We start from the raw sequence: 18,461 nt of genomic DNA on the forward strand, positions 1-18,461 counted from the left end.
ATCTTTTTTTTTTTTTCTGATTGTAGTAATGGCAGAAGAAGAAGAAGAAGAAGAAGAAGAAAGAGAAAGAAAAAGAAAAAGAGAAAAAAAAAAGAATTTTTTTTTTATTTTTTTAAATATTTATAATTATTTTTTAAAATTAAAATTACGTGGACCACTAAAAATTTGCCACGTGTACAATTGCGTACACGTGGACAGTCCACCGTGTCACTTAACGGTGATTTTTGGACGGAAGTGTGCAAAGCAAAACGGAACCAGGGTTTAGGTAGTTTAGCCGTCAAAAATTCGGTTTTTGTGGTTAAGTGTTACAAACCGTAAAGTTCAAGTGGTTTAGCCGCCAATATCCCACTAAAAAAATTATAAAAATGGAAAGAGCTTGGTTGGAATTTATACTCGGAGGTATTTATTAGTATTATTATTTTTCTTTTTTTTTTACTACAAATTCTAATTGAGTATATATTATATATTTATATTTTGAAGTATTAAATGACAACCTGATATTACATGAATATCATTATATACTATGACGTGTTATCTGTATATATTAATATGTATTAAGTTTTTTTTAATTATTTTTATTAACATATATTAGAAAAAGATTTTTATTTTAACCAAATAATTTAAAATGTATGCAATTTCTTATGGATATCCATTATAATATTATTGTTCAACTTGGTATTATATAAAAATATATTTTCATGTATAATTATTATTATTTTAAACCATTTATTTGAAAATTTTGCATTTATTATAATTTATAACACAATTAAATTAAGTTATAAACAAAATAAAAAATATAAAAAAATAAGGCTTTTTTCATAAATGTACAACAAAAATAAAATAATTACAAAAAATGTGCAAAAAAAAATTATTTTAAAAACTTATACATTTTGAAAACTTATTACATGAAATCATACATTTTAATCATTAAATAATAAAACATGTTTATTAAAACTCAAAATAAACAATTTAAACAGTCTTATAAAAATAAACAAATTAAATATTTTTTTTATTAAAAGATAAATATTTATTATTTATTTTAGTATGAATTATTATAATTTAATAATTTTTTTTAAATAAAATACAATATCAAAATTATAAACACTAATGTATATAAATATAATCAATACTTAAAATTACTAAAAATAAACATGACACATAGAGTGATATAATAAACATGTGTGAATATTATTATTTTGTTTATTAAATTAGTATGTTTAATAGATAGAAAACAAAATAAACATATATATACAAAGTATTTTATATTATTATTATGTTTATTATTATTGTAAACATAAAAATAGACATAACCAATTTATACTATATTAAAATAAGTATATTTTTTTTCTATTGTTTATATATATTGATTATTTTTTAATGAGTTAGTGAACGAATTTTCTATTGAAATATAATTCTTACATCAAAAAATAAATAAACAAACATAACTTTATAAACTCCAAAAATTATTTAATTAGAAAAAATAAACATGACACAATAAACAAAGAAAAAGATAAAGATAAACAATTTTTTTATATATATATTATTTATTTTTTAAAAAATTACTAGAAAATAAACATAACACACATAAAGTGATATAATAAACCTATGTGAATATTATTATTTTGTTTATTAAATTAGTATGTTTAATTAATAAAAAATAAAATAAACACATATATAAAATATTTTATATTATTGGTATGTTTATTATAATGATAAACATAAAAATAAACATAGCTAATATTACCATATATATAATAATCAATAATTATTACCATATATATTATAAAAAAAATTAAAAAAAAGTTTTTAGTTATATATAAAAATGTATGAGAAAATGATAATAAGTTTTTTTTGCACATATTTTGTAATTAATTAAAATAATGTATATAAAATAGTAATACTATAAAAATATAAATTAAAAATAAGAGAAAGTAATAATTAAGAGATTAATGTAATAGAGTTATATTATATGTACTAACATGAAATTTTTCCTTATTTTTTCCAACTATTGTGGAAAATAAATGGTGGTGGGTGATGAATTATTTGTAAGGAGGAGCGAATTATGTACATAAAGATGATTAGGATTTTTGTCAAGTCTTTGATCATATCTCGTCTTCAAGTTGGTTGACTGCATTGATTGTCATTAGACATGAATGCACATCAATGGCTCCCTACATGACTAAACCACACTACATCACTTGAAATGTGTATATTAGACCCAAGTGCTTATCAGTTTTATGACATGACATGTTATAATTTATTAATAATTTTTTATAATTTTTATTAAAATAAGTATAGTATCAATAGAAATATTACATCTCATAAAAGTGTTAGGCGCCATAATATACTTTAGTATTTCTTAAAATAGATATTTTTCTGAATTTTATATTAAGAATTTGTAAAAATATGTGCATTTAAGTTCTGCACTTTTTTTATTTAAATTATTGATTTTTATAAAATTTTAACTTCTTCAATGCCATTTGTCGTTTTTTTTTTAAGACATTGCTTCGGTCTATCACTTCATTTTACACAATCCTAAAGAAAACTTTAGTATATGTGCAATAAAAAATGCTTGTTACATAATGAATGATACTATCTACATACAAACATGTAAAAAATTTGAAGATCCAAGATTGTTCTTGGATTATATTAGCATTGTATTTAAGATTGTTCTTCAGTTGAATCAACCAAGATTGCTGATCACTAAGGCATTGACCTGAAACTACATCTTCATCAAGACTAAGTAATATCAAGCAAAAAGGGCATGAAGAAAAACCATGAAAACAGATGATTTCTCATTCAAAACAAAACAAAAACTTCATTCAAGTTGGGTCAAGCACTGAAGTGCTGTCACCAATATTATTGTAACATTTGTCTGACTTGGAATTTTTGATTTTGTGTTCTAAACGTAATTTATAAATTATAACTTAGAACAATATTTGAGTTTTATTATTGTTCTTTTTCTGTAGTTGAAAAGAGAGAGGAAAAAGATATTAGGGAGGAAAAAAGGGGCATTCCGAGAATCGAACTCGGGACCTCTCGCACCCAAAGCGAGAATCATACCACTAGACCAAATGCCCACATGGTTTTACTGATATAATTTAAATATTAGGAATAAATCAAATTATAATTGCTCATGCTATTAATACTGGTTTTTGTTAAAAGTTAAATAATTTCTAAGGTGTATGAAAAATAGCATCAACTATCTGTTTAAATTTTATAATTTAATTATTGAACTTCTATTTGCTTACAAATGTATAAACAGTATTATATTATAATTTAGGGATTAATACTAATAGTAGGAAACTAAAATAAAAAACAAAAAATGGGACAAAATAGTACTGAATACTTCAAGTCAATAAATGAAAATTTATTAATTTTGTTCAAGTCGACAGCTACCTAAGAGGTGGGCCAATGTAAAGGTTAAGCATACCCAAATAAGTCATAACACTTCATTTACTATTTTACTTCTTCCATATCCGACCTATGTTTTTAGACACTCAAAAAAAAAATCCATATTGATTTGTCAATACAATAATACCTTATAAATAATAATAATAAAAAAAATGAAACATATATCTCAAATTAGGGAAAGAGAAAAGAAAAATGAATCACTAGAAAATTTTGTAAAGTAAATGAAAATGCATAGGAAAATAGATAGATAGCTTTATAAGTTTGGTTCCTTGTCCCAATACAATAATAGATGGTATATCATGGTATGAAGATCAACAAAATGGGCCACCACATGAAACAAACATTTGGTAGTGACCCATGTTATAAATTATTATTAATTATTATCAGGAAAATTATAACTTAATATATACAAGAAAAAATGACAAATTTCTAAAAGAAAAGAAAAAAAAAAGAGAGAAAAGAATGAGAGAACACATGTTCTCATGTGGAAGCAAAATTAGCATCATTTACTCACTCACTCACTCTCACCTCTGCATAAATCCTCCACAACCCCCCTTCCCCTCCAAAAAGAATGATTTCCAATCAGGAGAGGTAATTAAAAAAAATAATCAATGTAATTTGCTTGAACAAAACTTCCTTTTATTTTCTTAAACTTGAAGTGATTTCTCTACTGCCCCCACCACCACCACCGGCAGAAACTTTCCTGTGCCGTCTGGAGCCAGACCTCCTATCTCTCCCACGCCGAGTTGTGACCCTTCGAACTGGTGCATTTACAACATTTTCATTTTGTGAGGGTGTTTCGAATAATGACATTGGTGGTTCATTGATTGGAGTAGGCGGTGGTGGCGGTGGCAGTGTTGGTGGCGGTGGCGGTGGCGGTGGCAGTACTGGTGTTGGTGGAGGAGGTGCATGAGCAGCCAATAGCTGCTCCATGACCTCTCTATGATATTTCTGCAAGAAGAAAATAAAAATGTCAAACCACTATTCCAGGTTGGACTTTTAACTATAAATCGAAGAGGCATGAATAATCGAATCACTAAGTTTGGGAAAGACAACCCCATATAACACAACAGAATGTTATGAAAGAAATTGAGCTTATATAATAAGGTTTATATTGTGATATAAATTCATGAAATCAGACTGGACTTGTACAAATGTCAGTGCTCAACTTAGTTGTGTAAAAATATAAATTTTCAAACGAAAGATTCATTTATGCAAAGTAATTACCTGCACAACAAAGTTGCGCCTCTCGCAGTCCAGGAACATGTTGATAGTGTAATTTGTTTTTGCCTTGATCTTGTCCCTGACAGTGGAAAAACTAATTTGATCCCTGGAAGTAAATCGATCAACTTCGTTGAACCAAAGACAAGTAAATAGATTGCTTATAGGAATATGCTCCCTTATTATAACACATCCTTCAGGAACATCTGCATACCACAAATATATCAGAGCTTAATCTAACAAACATTCACAAAAAATTAGCAGTAAAAGGAAGACAAAAGAAGCAGCACCAACCACTTGTTATGGGAAGCTTTTCCTCGGTGTATGGGGTCAAACCCTCCTTTCTGTAGAAATCAACCTGAAAGTCTATAGATGCATTATCGTATTTTCCAGCAGCTTTATTTGCCTCAGCTTCAACAAATACATCAAAGCGTTTATAATGTTTAGATATAGCAAATGATGCATTTTTCCTCCACAAGAACCTGAAGCGAATTATGAAAAAGAAAAATGAAGGATTCAGATTCTAAACACGGATGTCAATAATACAAATAAATAATTAAGACTATCATAAACCACCTTGTCCATTTGAAGAGTGCATATGTAAATTTCCACTAAGCATTTGTATGTTTGGAACAGTGCAACATTTTCACAGGTTTTACACCATTCCAACTAGAAGGCTAACTAAAACCCGAAACACATGCATCATTTTATGGTCTTTACCACATGCAATATAAAATAATATTTGGGCTTAAAATTTAAATATAACTAGGATAATACTTATTGCTGTGAACTTAGTTGATTCGCTCGTACCTTCAATGCAAAGTTCTGCAGAATAGAGGTAATCATTTGAAGCAAAACTTGCAAGCATTGCAAAAAATGCTGATTAGTTAGTTGTCTTCATTTGTATCAAACAGCACCCATTACAGCAATTTAAATTAAATCCTAGTAGTACCACATGATAACCATAGATACACTACACATTATGTATATGGGAAAAGATGCGTAAAAGTTTTACCATTAAAAAATTCACTCAAGCTTTCTTGTAATGAGATGGGACCCTTTAATATAAGAATCAACCAGTTGAACTTGCTAAGTGAATTTGTAAGGAGATATATATATATATCTACTGATTCCTGTCTTTTGTAAGGAAATGAAAGCATAAAACCAGACTTACCTTTCAAGAACTTGGTATGGATCGACCACGAGCTCAAGCTTTCCATCAACCCACAAGGAAAAGCGAGCATAGGGAAACAGCCTATGCATCAAAAGCTTGGGAATCTGTAACCAAAAAAATACATATCAACGTGCTTGTAAATCCTAATTGTTTATCCCCTTTGAGACATTAAAATAATCAAGCTTGGCAAAATATTTCAAGAAAACAACCTTTCCCGTGCGCCTGCCATCAGAATAAGGAAGGTTACGTACAACGACAATCCTCCATACCCCAATCTTCCTGTTGCTGTCCATTGTACCAGCAGTCTTCACATAAGCTTCTGTCACTTCATCTATGAACATGAAGAAGCAAACAGTCTCCTTGGAATATTCACTAATGTTCTTTGGCTGGTTTATTTCATCAAAATTGCCTAAAGAAAAAAGGAAATAAGTGATTAGAAATTGTATTAGCTAGTTAAGAAATGTTCAATCAATCAAATAAGACAGAGGATTACCAAATATAGCAGATGCAACAACAACACCTTGACATTGCTCCATAGCAAGGAGATCAGTCTCATCTATATCAAATCCCGTATTTCGACCAGGTCTAATTCCTCGAACGAATCTGATTCATATACAACACATAAATCAAATTCATAAAACATAACATATTCTTAAGAAAATACATAAAAAAGAAAAACAGATAAACAAAACATACCCACAATGCATGCTCATCGACTCTCTTATATCATAAGAATCAGTTCTTTGAGCTAAAGTAGGATAGCCACCGAACTCCGAGCCCCCGAATTCTGTTTCTTTAGATAAATTTTCTTCATAAATATAAGTTAAATTCTTAAGAATTGGAGAAGGTGAAGGGACCTTTGGCATTAAAGCCACTGCTTCTTCCACAGGAAGGTAACATACTGGACAAGCTGATAAGACAAACAAGCAAATTCAATAGCATACAAAAGCAATGAAGAAGAATGTATCAACAACATAAGCTAATTTCTTTATGTATCAATGGAGAAAGGCGGTACTTACGCCGAGGTCCAGTTCTTTTCTTATCAGCTGGTGGAGGAGGCAATGTGAAACTATTACAAGGATGCCCTGGTGGAAGAGTATAGCCCAGAAAAACAGCAGGAGGAGGTGGTGGAAAAACCAAGCTGGGATTCTCTACTGGGATTATTGGGGTATTCAATTGAGAAGAAGAAGAAGAAAAAGAAGAAGAAGAAGAAGAAGAAGAAGTAATGTTGTTTGTGGCTTTGTCCTCATATGGAGGTGAAGATTGAGACAAAAATAAAGTCATCGAATTGTTCATAGTAATGATCTGAACATGATCACTTTGTGAATCTTCACCTAATTTTAAAAATTAATAAGACAATTCAAACAAAGAAATTCTAAGTCAATACAATACATCGTATTATATCAAATCAAATGAAGATTAGATCAGTGTGATCATATCAAACAAAACATGTAGAATTGAATAAAATAAAAAGAGAACCTTTTCCAACGTACAAAACCCAGACGAAAACGGCGGCGGAAATTAAACAGAGGAGGAGCATTCCGACCTTTTTCCGGCCGGCGAACTTGCAGATCCAATGAAATAAAGTCTCTCTCTCCTTTAACATCTTGGAAGGCTTTCGTGAAGCTTGAATTGGAATTATTACACCGTTCTGAAGCTGTTTATCCAAAGAGCCATAACTTCCAGAACGAATTCCCAAACCCAATGACCCTCCACCTCCAGCCATTGTCATTGCTCCGCCACACCCAGATATGCTTCTCTCATTTCATTCAGTCAAGTCACTCAGAGATCAGATTTAAACACACTCCACCACCCAAATTATCATTGCTCCGCCACACCCAGATGCGGTTCTCTCATTTCGTTCAGTCAAGTCACTCAGATCAGATTGAAACCCACTACCTTAAATCCCAAGAAATCAAATACCCACTTACCCAAAACTCAAAATTCACACCTGAAACTCTCTCACTGAATTGACACAAGCCTTTCTCTTCTGTAAAGAGAGAACCTTTGGTCTTAGAATCTGATAACAAGGGCACTGTGAGAGAGGGAAGGAAGAAAAGGAATTATTTTTTTTTAGGGTTTCTTTGAAATCTCAAAAATGAGATCATAGAAATGATTTTTCGTATTTAATTTATAATATAGTTATTATTATTATTATTGAACATGATATAATATAAATTCTATTTATTTTTTTTCTTTATACAAGAAAATATATACTATGTATTAATTAAAATTAAAAACATTGATATTGTATAAATTATTATAATAATTAATATCAAAAAAATAAATAGATGAAATGATAAGCTTAACGTGCGCCATGTGGCGATGGTTAGGATGAGATTATGATGTCTCTCCTTAGATTTGCATAACATTTATTTTTTAATATAAAAGTTAGCATAAAAAAAAATGAAAATTCATAAAGTATTTATACATTGGTAAATAAATTAGAGCTTCTCTACCCAAAAAAACTAGAGATTTTAACTGAAAATAGTTACTAAAATATTTTCAGGTTTTTTGAATATCCAAATTAAAATATATGAAAAACTTTTAAGAGGTTAGTTATAAAGGAGAAAATAATTAACAAAGAAATTCATAACAATAACAAAGATTTTGGTGGTTGGAATACTTTTTTTTTCCTTTAACAAATCTTATGTGGCATGTTTTTGTTTCTGCCGACTATAAATTTTAATTTTATTATTAATTTTTGATGGAAATATAGTTATTGTATTTATGTATCTTTTCATATTATTGAACAACAAGTTATTTTTCTTTAAAAAAATATATATATATATTTTGTTTGGAAATATATGTGAGTTTTTTTCTTTCTTTCTTTCTTTTTTTTTTTAATATAAATTTCATTAAAAAAAAATCAAACATAACACAAACTCACTGGTGCCACAGGAATGCAACCTTCCGAAAGAAATTAAACGAGACACAACCCCCTCAGCCACCCAAGAGGCAATTCGGTGAGCCTTTAAATTCAAAGACCGAGAGATCCAACAAACATTTAGAACAAAATTATTCGAGACTTTAGAAGTCTTCAAAGCAGTGACCACTACTTTACAATCTGAGAAAAACTTAACCCGCTTCCAATCTCGATATAAACAAAGGGACACTGCCTAGAAAATAGCAAAAGCTTCAGCCTCGAGCTGAGAAGACACTAAAGACATGATCGTTAAAGCCTCAACAAACTCATAGCAGTGGTTCGACCAAGATTGTAGCGAAAGACCCACGTCCACAAATTGCAGCAACAACATTGATTAAAAAATTGACACCATCCTCAATCTCACCAAGGGAAACCTCCTCCTCCAAACACGGATCCACCACAACCCTCTCAGAAGTCACCCTCAACTCTTTCATAGCATAATAAACTTTCTACAACAAAGAAAAAGGTGACACAATCACATTCTCATGGAAGGCTAAGTTTCTAGCCTCCCATAAGAAGTAACAAAGTAAAGCAACCCATGTTGACAATATATCAATCTGGGCGTTGGGCCTAGTGCCAAGTGTCAAGTTGGGCGCTAGGTCTAGTTTCAGGCTACTTGGAAGTTCTGTTTGCTCCCCAAAAATAGTTGAATCTTAATCTTTGATGAAAATAGAGAATATGCCTGGAAGACTTTTCAGGACAAACTCCTCAAATTTTTGTCACCTTGGCTGTTGGGCCAGCACTAGGTTTTAACTTGGGCATTGGACCAACACTAGGTGTCAACTTGGGCATTGGTCCCTTGTTTTGGCCTCTAGGTTGGTTTATTTCTTCCTTCGAAAACACTTGTTTTCCCATTTTTGATGAAGACAAATAAGAAGCACGGGTCGAATTTTATGTTTGATGCTTGGAAGTGGCCTAGGTTGAAAAAATGTCGACCTGGGCACTAGATGCTCGGGCACCAGGTGCTCAAAAATGAAAATTCTCTAATCAGATTCTGATGCCTCAAATATGTTCGTGGTATGTCTAGTTCATGTACCAATATAAAGTTTGACCCATTTGCAATAAAACGGTCCTGAAAACTGAAACCCTAGTTAGGTTGTCAGCTTGGGCGTTGGGTGAAACCCTAAGCGCCCGAGTTGAATTCTGAGGTGTAATTTCGTGTATTTTCAGCTCCCATGGCATGAAGTTCGATGCGCCATGTCTTCATGCTACAGAATACTGAAAGATAGTGAGTTGGAAACGACTAATCAGAATCTGAATACCCATTCCGGAGTTCCTAGAGTCAACTTAGGCGCAAAGCTAGGGATCCCTCCCAGGTTTATTGCTATGCCTCGCGACTACTCAACTCTGAGATATTATCTTTCTTGCTACGTGTCAAATATTGATGTCCACGTTATTAGAATTTTTTTTTTTTTTTTTATTAACAGGAAGAAAGAGAAAATATTCATGAGTGTGTTGTATTAAGAAAAAGGGTAGAGCAAAAACACTATTATTGAGAAACTTATTATGCTGGAAACTTGTAGACGATAAATGCATATCTTGTAATCTAAACTTGAGCATTATAGTACCAGCAAGTTAAATATAGGAGACACACTATCTTTGAATTAGGGTAAAACGTTTTGGTAGTGCTCTTTACGTTTCTGCGCATTACATTTTTTTTTTTTTTTGTCTATTTTGTCATATGTGACAAGTAATTTAAACTAATTATCTTTCATCTAGTAAACTACAATGAGTTTACACCACTCACTTGTCAAACTACAGTGAGTGAGTAAACTTAATTGCATATTTGGGCTTCATTGCACTTTAACCATTGTGAATAGTAGGGTTGGCATCCGATCTAATCAAATATTATGGAAAATTTGTAAAAATACTAGAATTTTGGGTAACTTTTACAAAAATACTATCATACGGAAAAGTTTACAAAAATACTGTGTTTTTATAAAACACCAATAGAACACAAAACAGAACAACTCAAAACACCAGTAGAACAACTAAAAAATACCAGTAGAACACCAGTGAAAACTTATAAAAGAAACACAGTAAAAAAGTAAAAAATACTACATGACAGTATTTTTGTAAAAAAAATGGCAAAAGTTAGTATACCATGTAAATTTTCCAATATTTTTCTCCTCATCTAATCTAATCCAATTAGTAATTGGATTTAGAAAATTATCATCTGATCCAATCTAATTAGACCTCAAAATCTAATCCAATCCACTCCAATTACTAATTAGATTAGATCAAATTTTTAATTAGATATCTAATTACACACTTAAATTTTAATATTAATTTAAAAATATGAAGAAAAATACATAAAAACTACATATCACATTTTATTTAAATTTAATACTCCATAAAAATATTATTACAAGTGTAATGCAACTAAAAGTTTGAAATAATTAAAAGAACAACATTACTAAGTAATAAAATAAAACGAAACATCATTAAAATAAATACAGAAAATAATCCAGTGTTACAAATTCAACAACAAAAAAAAAAACCAATAAAAATATAATTAATATATATTTTATTTTTAATATTTTTATTATATAAATAATTTTTTAACATATATAAATGTAATTGAATTGGATCGATTTTTAATTAGATTTTGAGATTAACATCCAATAATCGATTCAATCCAATTAAAATTTATCTTTTAACATCTAATTATATTAGATTGGATTAGATCGATACGATTCAATTGGATTGGATTAGATATTATCCACCGCTAGTTGTAACGTGCATGCCAAGATGGCACGTTACAAGCTAAGTGATGCCCACAAGTTGTCCAAGTGGTGGTCAAGTGGTGGCGCATGTTGAGGCAGCTGGTGGCATGTTGATGCTTAGTTTGTATGCAGTGGCATTTTCGTAAATATCTTCAATATTGTCTGGATTGGGACGGGACTTGGAATTCGCCATTTATTTGGGTCTACAAATACAATGGTGCAATCGATTTGGCAAAACTATGTGATTTGGTATGCGGCTTGGCCATATGTCTACAGAGCCAAAATCATGTATGTTCCTAGTAGAAGGCTAAAAGCTCAGAATGCTCTTTAAGGGAGTACCCTGGTGCCAGCTCTCCACCACCCCCTGGCACCTTAGTGCTAAGTGAGCTGCTACTAGTCAGCGGGACTAGTAGGACGGGCATATGAGGACTACGAGGGGACTCATATGTCTCCATGAGTTGGAGTACTCATGAACATTATCGGGCCGACCCGATAGTGCGTTTAAGAAGCTGCCAGAGGTTAACGGGTACGTTTCTATTGGCTTGCCGGTATGCTGCTTGCATGGGACGTGGCCCAAACCTCCAAGAGATGTTGTGGTGCGCCTTGGCTATGAGTCTCAACACGAGATGACATGGGTAGTCATTCGTGGGCTAGTTTGTATACGTGCATGGGACGGATGCACCATGTTGCAAAGGGACAAAGGTCTAATGTATGCAACTAGTTTGGTAGCTTGTCTCGAGGGCCTGCCAACATGCGTGGAGGTATGGCACCTTGAGAATTGGTCCATGGACGTATGGGAGTCCTTAGGCGACGAGGGAGACTGTTCGGACAGTATCGAACGGGGCATGATAAAAGCGTTGGCACGTCGGCTTGGTGTTGGCATCTTGCCACACATGCTACCTTGGTCACGAGTGACAAGGTGAGCGTCGGTGTTGGAATTTGCCTTATCATAGTGGGAACCTACGGACAGTGCGAGTATCTTGGCTAGAGAGACTCGATGCATGGATACACTCATGGATACTTGTGAGCATGACTCGGCAGGAGTTGTTTGAGAGACGGAAGTGTGCACGAGGCACACGGACACGCGAAAAATGAGCCCATTGTTACTCAGATGGTTGGAAGGATGACCTTGGCTTAGAGAAATCAAGGTGCCACACGAGTGTTCCGCTGCCTAAAAAGGTGAGCCCGTGACACTAGTCATTATCTCTGTTCTCAATCTAATCAATATATATGTATATATACATATATATATATATATAAATATTTTGAATTTTTTTTTTTGGAGAATGGCAATTGAAACTTTAGGGTACGTTTGGTTTGGTAAAGAGGACAATTAAAACATTACGTGGAATACAATAAAATAAAATTTAAAATGCATAAAAAATATTGGTAAAAAATTAAATATTTTTTTCCATTATGCATTAGAATGATATTTACTTCTATTTCAAGATGGAATATCATTCCACCAAAATAGTAAAAAAGTCATTCTAAAACTTTAAAGATCTGTTTGGTACACTGTATTACATTGTATCGTTTGTATAATATTATGTGAAATTTATGTTATGTTTATATATAATACTATATGCTTGGTGTTAACTTGTATTGTTGCTATATTTTTATAAACACTACGCAAGTATACGCAATCAAGTAGTAAATCTCACACAGGTGAGGTCGATCCCACAGGGAATTGGATTAAGTACCACTAAATTATACTTATGATTCTATTCGGTAAATCGAAAGCAAATATGATTTAAAAACAGTAAAATATGAAAGAAATTCAGAAAACTAAATAACACAATTTAAAGTTGAGCAAGATGAGACAATAGGGAGGAGAATCCTGTTGTTGTTTACCCAAATCGTTAATGATTAATTACTATCCTATTCTTGAAGTGAATGACAGATTATGAAATAACCTAGCTCCTTTCAGATCTTCTAGATTCTAAATCACATGTTATCTAATTAATTCCTTAATTAAACTAACATGAAATCAGCATTAAGTAATAATCTACTTGTCACATAAGTCATGCAAATACTTTCGTTTCACATAGAACATCGATTATCTTAATTTTAGCATTCTCAATTCTCACTTTTCAGATTTCGAATTGAGATCATAGAGCATGCACAAGGTGATCAATCTTAAACATGAAATTAAGAACAAACTAAGATAATTTCACACACAAGAATTGAGGAATGGTAATTAAACATTAACTAGGCAAAACATTAAACAACAATCATCATCCTCCCTAAATGGGAAATTTAGTTCAGAAACAAATCCATAACCATTCCTAAAGCAATATTCAACATAAATAAATTAAAGAGGAATAGAGAAAGAAACTGTTGGTGGATGAATCTGGATCTTCACTTTGATTTCCTTTGCTCTTCTTGCCTCTTTCTGCTGTGTTTTAGGGTTCCAAATCGCTTCCCTTGACTTCCAATCGCAGTTTTCTATTTATATCTAATTTTTAGGGTTCGTCGGACAAAAATACCCCTGACCGTACGGACGCTCGCCGCGGCCAAAAGTGGTCTCGCCGCGGCCAAAAGTGCATCAAAAAACTATGTTTCTGCCCAGACTTTCTAGCCGCGGCCATGGAAATCTCGCCGCGGCGAGATGGAATTTTCAGCTTCGACATCTTTTAGTAAAATAGGCATAACTTTCTCATACAAACTCCAAATGGGCTGATTCAAGATGCGTTGGAAAGATAAGAAAGAGATCTAAAACTTTTATGTTTTGACTTTTTCCAAAATATGATCAGAACATAGTCGAATTTAGACTTGAAGTTTCAGCTTTATTCTCTTTTAAAATTTTCTCTATTTTATAGATCACTGTTTTCTGAAATTTGTCCAATTTATACATTCCAAGTGTTGAAACCTGAAATCAAAGAAAACAAGCGTAATTCTATTCCAAAAATAATAATAAAGAAGAAAAACAACTATAAAATGTGACCCGAAACTTAGGCTAAAAATAGCCTAACAAATTCCCCCAAACTGAATCTTTACTCGCCCCCGAGTAAAGCTAAAACTCAACTAAACTAAAAAAAACAATGTAATAGATAACTAAACCTTCCAATGATTGAACTACCACTACCACCTGCACAACTTCAAGCAATCAATAACCAGAATTTCAACTCAATAACTCTAAGAACTAACTTGGATGTACAATTTAGAAGTAAGCAATTCATACAGGCACAAAATATCGCTTTTGACATTCATATCACAACCATTCTACACTTTCCGACATTCCGCTAACCCATGTTCAATAAGTTTGGATGACATACCTCTCTCCACTAATGTTGACAATTTTTGCTCAGAATCAAAAGGTCTTTTTCGGTTATAATAGCATGGCTTAGGCAAAATGGGTAGATGAGAAGTCATTTAGGTTCCATTATACCATAAGCACAATTATACCAAACAAGCACCCACACTTATCCATTTTTTCTTTTTCATATATCCCAAAGAAGATAGTAAGAGATTGCATATTTTTTTCCTATGTGCCTACCCCATTGTTCACAATTGATTCTCAAGAAGAAATTATCACATGTCATTGTTCTCTTTTTTTTTCTTCTTTCTCTTTTTTTCAATAGAGGCACAACACATGACAACTATTTAATTTTTTTTTTTAATCTCTTACTGCAAAAATTATTCCCCACTTACACACTTCATTCCCCCCAAACTTGATTAAAAGCTTATGGCATAATAAGGTACGTTGAGAATGAAAGTAGTTAAAGATAACGAATTAAGCTTAGTTAAGTGGTGAATATATATATATATATATATATTTTTTTTTTTTTTAAAATAGGCTAAGGCTCAACTTTGGGTAAACTAAGGATAAAACTTTTCAGGTAGGCTTGAAAGGCTCAATCGATCCAAAGAAAATTTGCCTAAATCACTTTCCAAACAAAAATCAACAAGAATTTCGCTTCAAGAGAGTATGTCAAACAAATTCTATTCCATGTTAAACCAATCATTCCACAAACCAAATAGAACAGAAGTGATATGCGAGAATAACAAATGTTTTACATCTACATGAGCAACCTTCTAATACACATCCAATTTAATTCAAAAAGTTATGAGTCAAGCACACAATTAAGATTTTAATCCATTGCACAAGTGAATAACAGTAGTTCAATCAATATTCCAGCTCAGATATCAATACATGACACTAACAAAAAACTAACTAAACGAAAAAAAAAAACCGAAATAAATCGAAAAATTAAATCTCCCCCCAAACTAAAGATGCACATTGTCCCCAATGTGTTATTATAAAATTGTGGTTGAGAGAGACTTACCTGAGCGCCACATCAACAAGCGGTTGACGCCCGTAATAAGCGTCATGCAAGACAACTTGAAAATTGTTGTTGTACTTGCCTTCAAGCTTGGCAAGTGATGAGTTTGAACCAAAATCAGCACCAACAACATAAGACTTTGGATGATGAGCTTGGGGAGAAGCCTTTCGTAGCTCGTAGAGGATATGATATGATGTAGATGAAATATATGGATTCATTGGTGGTTTATCAGTCAATATCATTGATGAAGTCGAAACAATGATGTCATGTTCTTCTTCATCCTCCAATGTCACAGTTTCTACACTTTCATCTAACAACCCTTCTTCTTGTTGCTCACTCTCCACTTGGCTATCCATACCCTCACTTGTGATTTCATATTCAATGATTTCCTCTTCACAAGGATCTTGATCTTCAATTGTAGGCTCATTATCCTCCTTGTATTCAAATAATGACCCTTCTTCATTGTACCAACAACTCTCATAACTTTCATCATTGGAGTTATTACATTCTGAATCATGAGTCATTGAATTATCACATAAGGATCTCACCATGTCAGTTAAGCGGTTAATCTCTCCTGGAAGTGATTGTAGAAGTGATAGAAGTTGCTCCTCTTTTTCAGTTTGTTGGGATGAATTCGGGCAATAAGGTGGATATTGGTGACTCCAACCCTGAAGTGATGGATCCCAATGCCAGTCGTAATCAAAATCTGCCATATCGTTCAACAGATTTATTACGTCATAACCTCTCATTAATAGAGGCGCTCCAGTGACCTCTGCTCCATAATCAACCCAGTTTCTTGTTTCATCATTAAGTCCGTTATAAAAGAGCCACGTAAAACATCCACTTGAGAAAGTGGGATAACATCTCTCTCCAAGCTCTTTAAATCTCCTCCAAGCAGAATAGAATGGTTCATTGTGTTGTTGGGCAAAATCCTCAAGATATAGCATCTGGATTTATCTTGCAGGTCAAACTCATAAGTAACACATTAGTAAAATTAAAAGAAAAATAAAACTAAATTAGTACTAAAAAGAATAAACATTTAAAACAACAAAATTAATACTAAAATCAAAAAGAAAAACTAAATTAGACAAAATTTAATTTTTAATAATATTACAAAATTTAATCTAAAAGAAACAGATTAGAAATAAGCAAAAAAAATTAACCAAAGTAGAAGTTAGTATAATTTTATGTAATATCAATCTTTATACAATTCCCCGGCAACGGCGCCAAAAACTTGTTGCTATATTTTTATAAACACTACGCAAGTATACGCAATCAAGTAGTAAATCTCACACAGGTGAGGTCGATCCCACAGGGAATTGGATTAAGTACCACTAAATTATACTTATGATTCTATTCGGTAAATCGAAAGCAAATATGATTTAAAAACAGTAAAATATGAAAGAAATTCAGAAAACTAAATAACACAATTTAAAGTTGAGCAAGATGAGACAATAGGGAGGAGAATCCTGTTGTTGTTTACCCAAATCGTTAATGATTAATTACTATCCTATTCTTGAAGTGAATGACAGATTATGAAATAACCTAGCTCCTTTCAGATCTTCTAGATTCTAAATCACATGTTATCTAATTAATTCCTTAATTAAACTAACATGAAATCAGCATTAAGTAATAATCTACTTGTCACATAAGTCATGCAAATACTTTCGTTTCACATAGAACATCGATTATCTTAATTTTAGCATTCTCAATTCTCACTTTTCAGATTTCGAATTGAGATCATAGAGCATGCACAAGGTGATCAATCTTAAACATGAAATTAAGAACAAACTAAGATAATTTCACACACAAGAATTGAGGAATGGTAATTAAACATTAACTAGGCAAAACATTAAACAACAATCATCATCCTCCCTAAATGGGAAATTTAGTTCAGAAACAAATCCATAACCATTCCTAAAGCAATATTCAACATAAATAAATTAAAGAGGAATAGAGAAAGAAACTGTTGGTGGATGAATCTGGATCTTCACTTTGATTTCCTTTGCTCTTCTTGCCTCTTTCTGCTGTGTTTTAGGGTTCCAAATCGCTTCCCTTGACTTCCAATCGCAGTTTTCTATTTATATCTAATTTTTAGGGTTCGTCGGACAAAAATACCCCTGACCGTACGGACGCTCGCCGCGGCCAAAAGTGCATCAAAAAACTATGTTTCTGCCCAGACTTTCTAGCCGCGGCCATGGAAATCTCGCCGCGGCGAGATGGAATTTTCAGCTTCGACATCTTTTAGTAAAATAGGCATAACTTTCTCATACAAACTCCAAATGGGCTGATTCAAGATGCGTTGGAAAGATAAGAAAGAGATCTAAAACTTTTATGTTTTGACTTTTTCCAAAATATGATCAGAACATAGTCGAATTTAGACTTGAAGTTTCAGCTTTATTCTCTTTTAAAATTTTCTCTATTTTATAGATCACTGTTTTCTGAAATTTGTCCAATTTATACATTCCAAGTGTTGAAACCTGAAATCAAAGAAAACAAGCGTAATTCTATTCCAAAAATAATAATAAAGAAGAAAAACAACTATAAAATGTGACCCGAAACTTAGGCTAAAAATAGCCTAACATGTATATGTATAGAATATATAATATTTAGATATAAATCAAAATTTAATATAGTATTGTATACAAATATAATATATAATATAATTTAATATAATATTATACACAGTCTAATATGGTGTATCAAACAAGCTCTAA

General features: G+C 32.0%; 1 protein-coding gene and 1 non-coding gene across 2 annotated transcripts; both read right to left on the reverse strand.

Annotated features, from left to right (window-relative positions):
• Positions 1–3,008: 3,008 nt before the first annotated feature.
• TRNAP-UGG (transfer RNA proline (anticodon UGG)) lies at positions 3,009–3,080 on the reverse strand. The gene has a single exon. It is a non-coding gene; the product is annotated as a tRNA-Pro (tRNA).
• A 562-nt stretch (positions 3,081–3,642) lies between these two features.
• On the reverse strand, positions 3,643–7,974 carry LOC115697035 (probable hexosyltransferase MUCI70). The gene is made up of 9 exons (XM_030623931.2): positions 7,289–7,974; positions 6,829–7,143; positions 6,506–6,719; positions 6,303–6,412; positions 6,019–6,218; positions 5,810–5,913; positions 4,930–5,117; positions 4,642–4,841; positions 3,643–4,365 (listed from the first exon to the last, which is right to left on the reverse strand). Exons 1-9 carry the CDS (start codon positions 7,539–7,541, stop codon positions 4,054–4,056), a joined length of 1,896 nt encoding a protein of 631 aa, XP_030479791.1. The 5' UTR covers positions 7,542–7,974; the 3' UTR covers positions 3,643–4,053.
• Between the last annotated feature and the right edge of the window lie 10,487 nt (positions 7,975–18,461).

Source organism: Cannabis sativa, chromosome 7 (assembly GCF_029168945.1).
Source record: "Cannabis sativa cultivar Pink pepper isolate KNU-18-1 chromosome 7, ASM2916894v1, whole genome shotgun sequence".
In the NCBI taxonomy this organism is placed as follows: Eukaryota; Viridiplantae; Streptophyta; class Magnoliopsida; order Rosales; family Cannabaceae; genus Cannabis; species Cannabis sativa.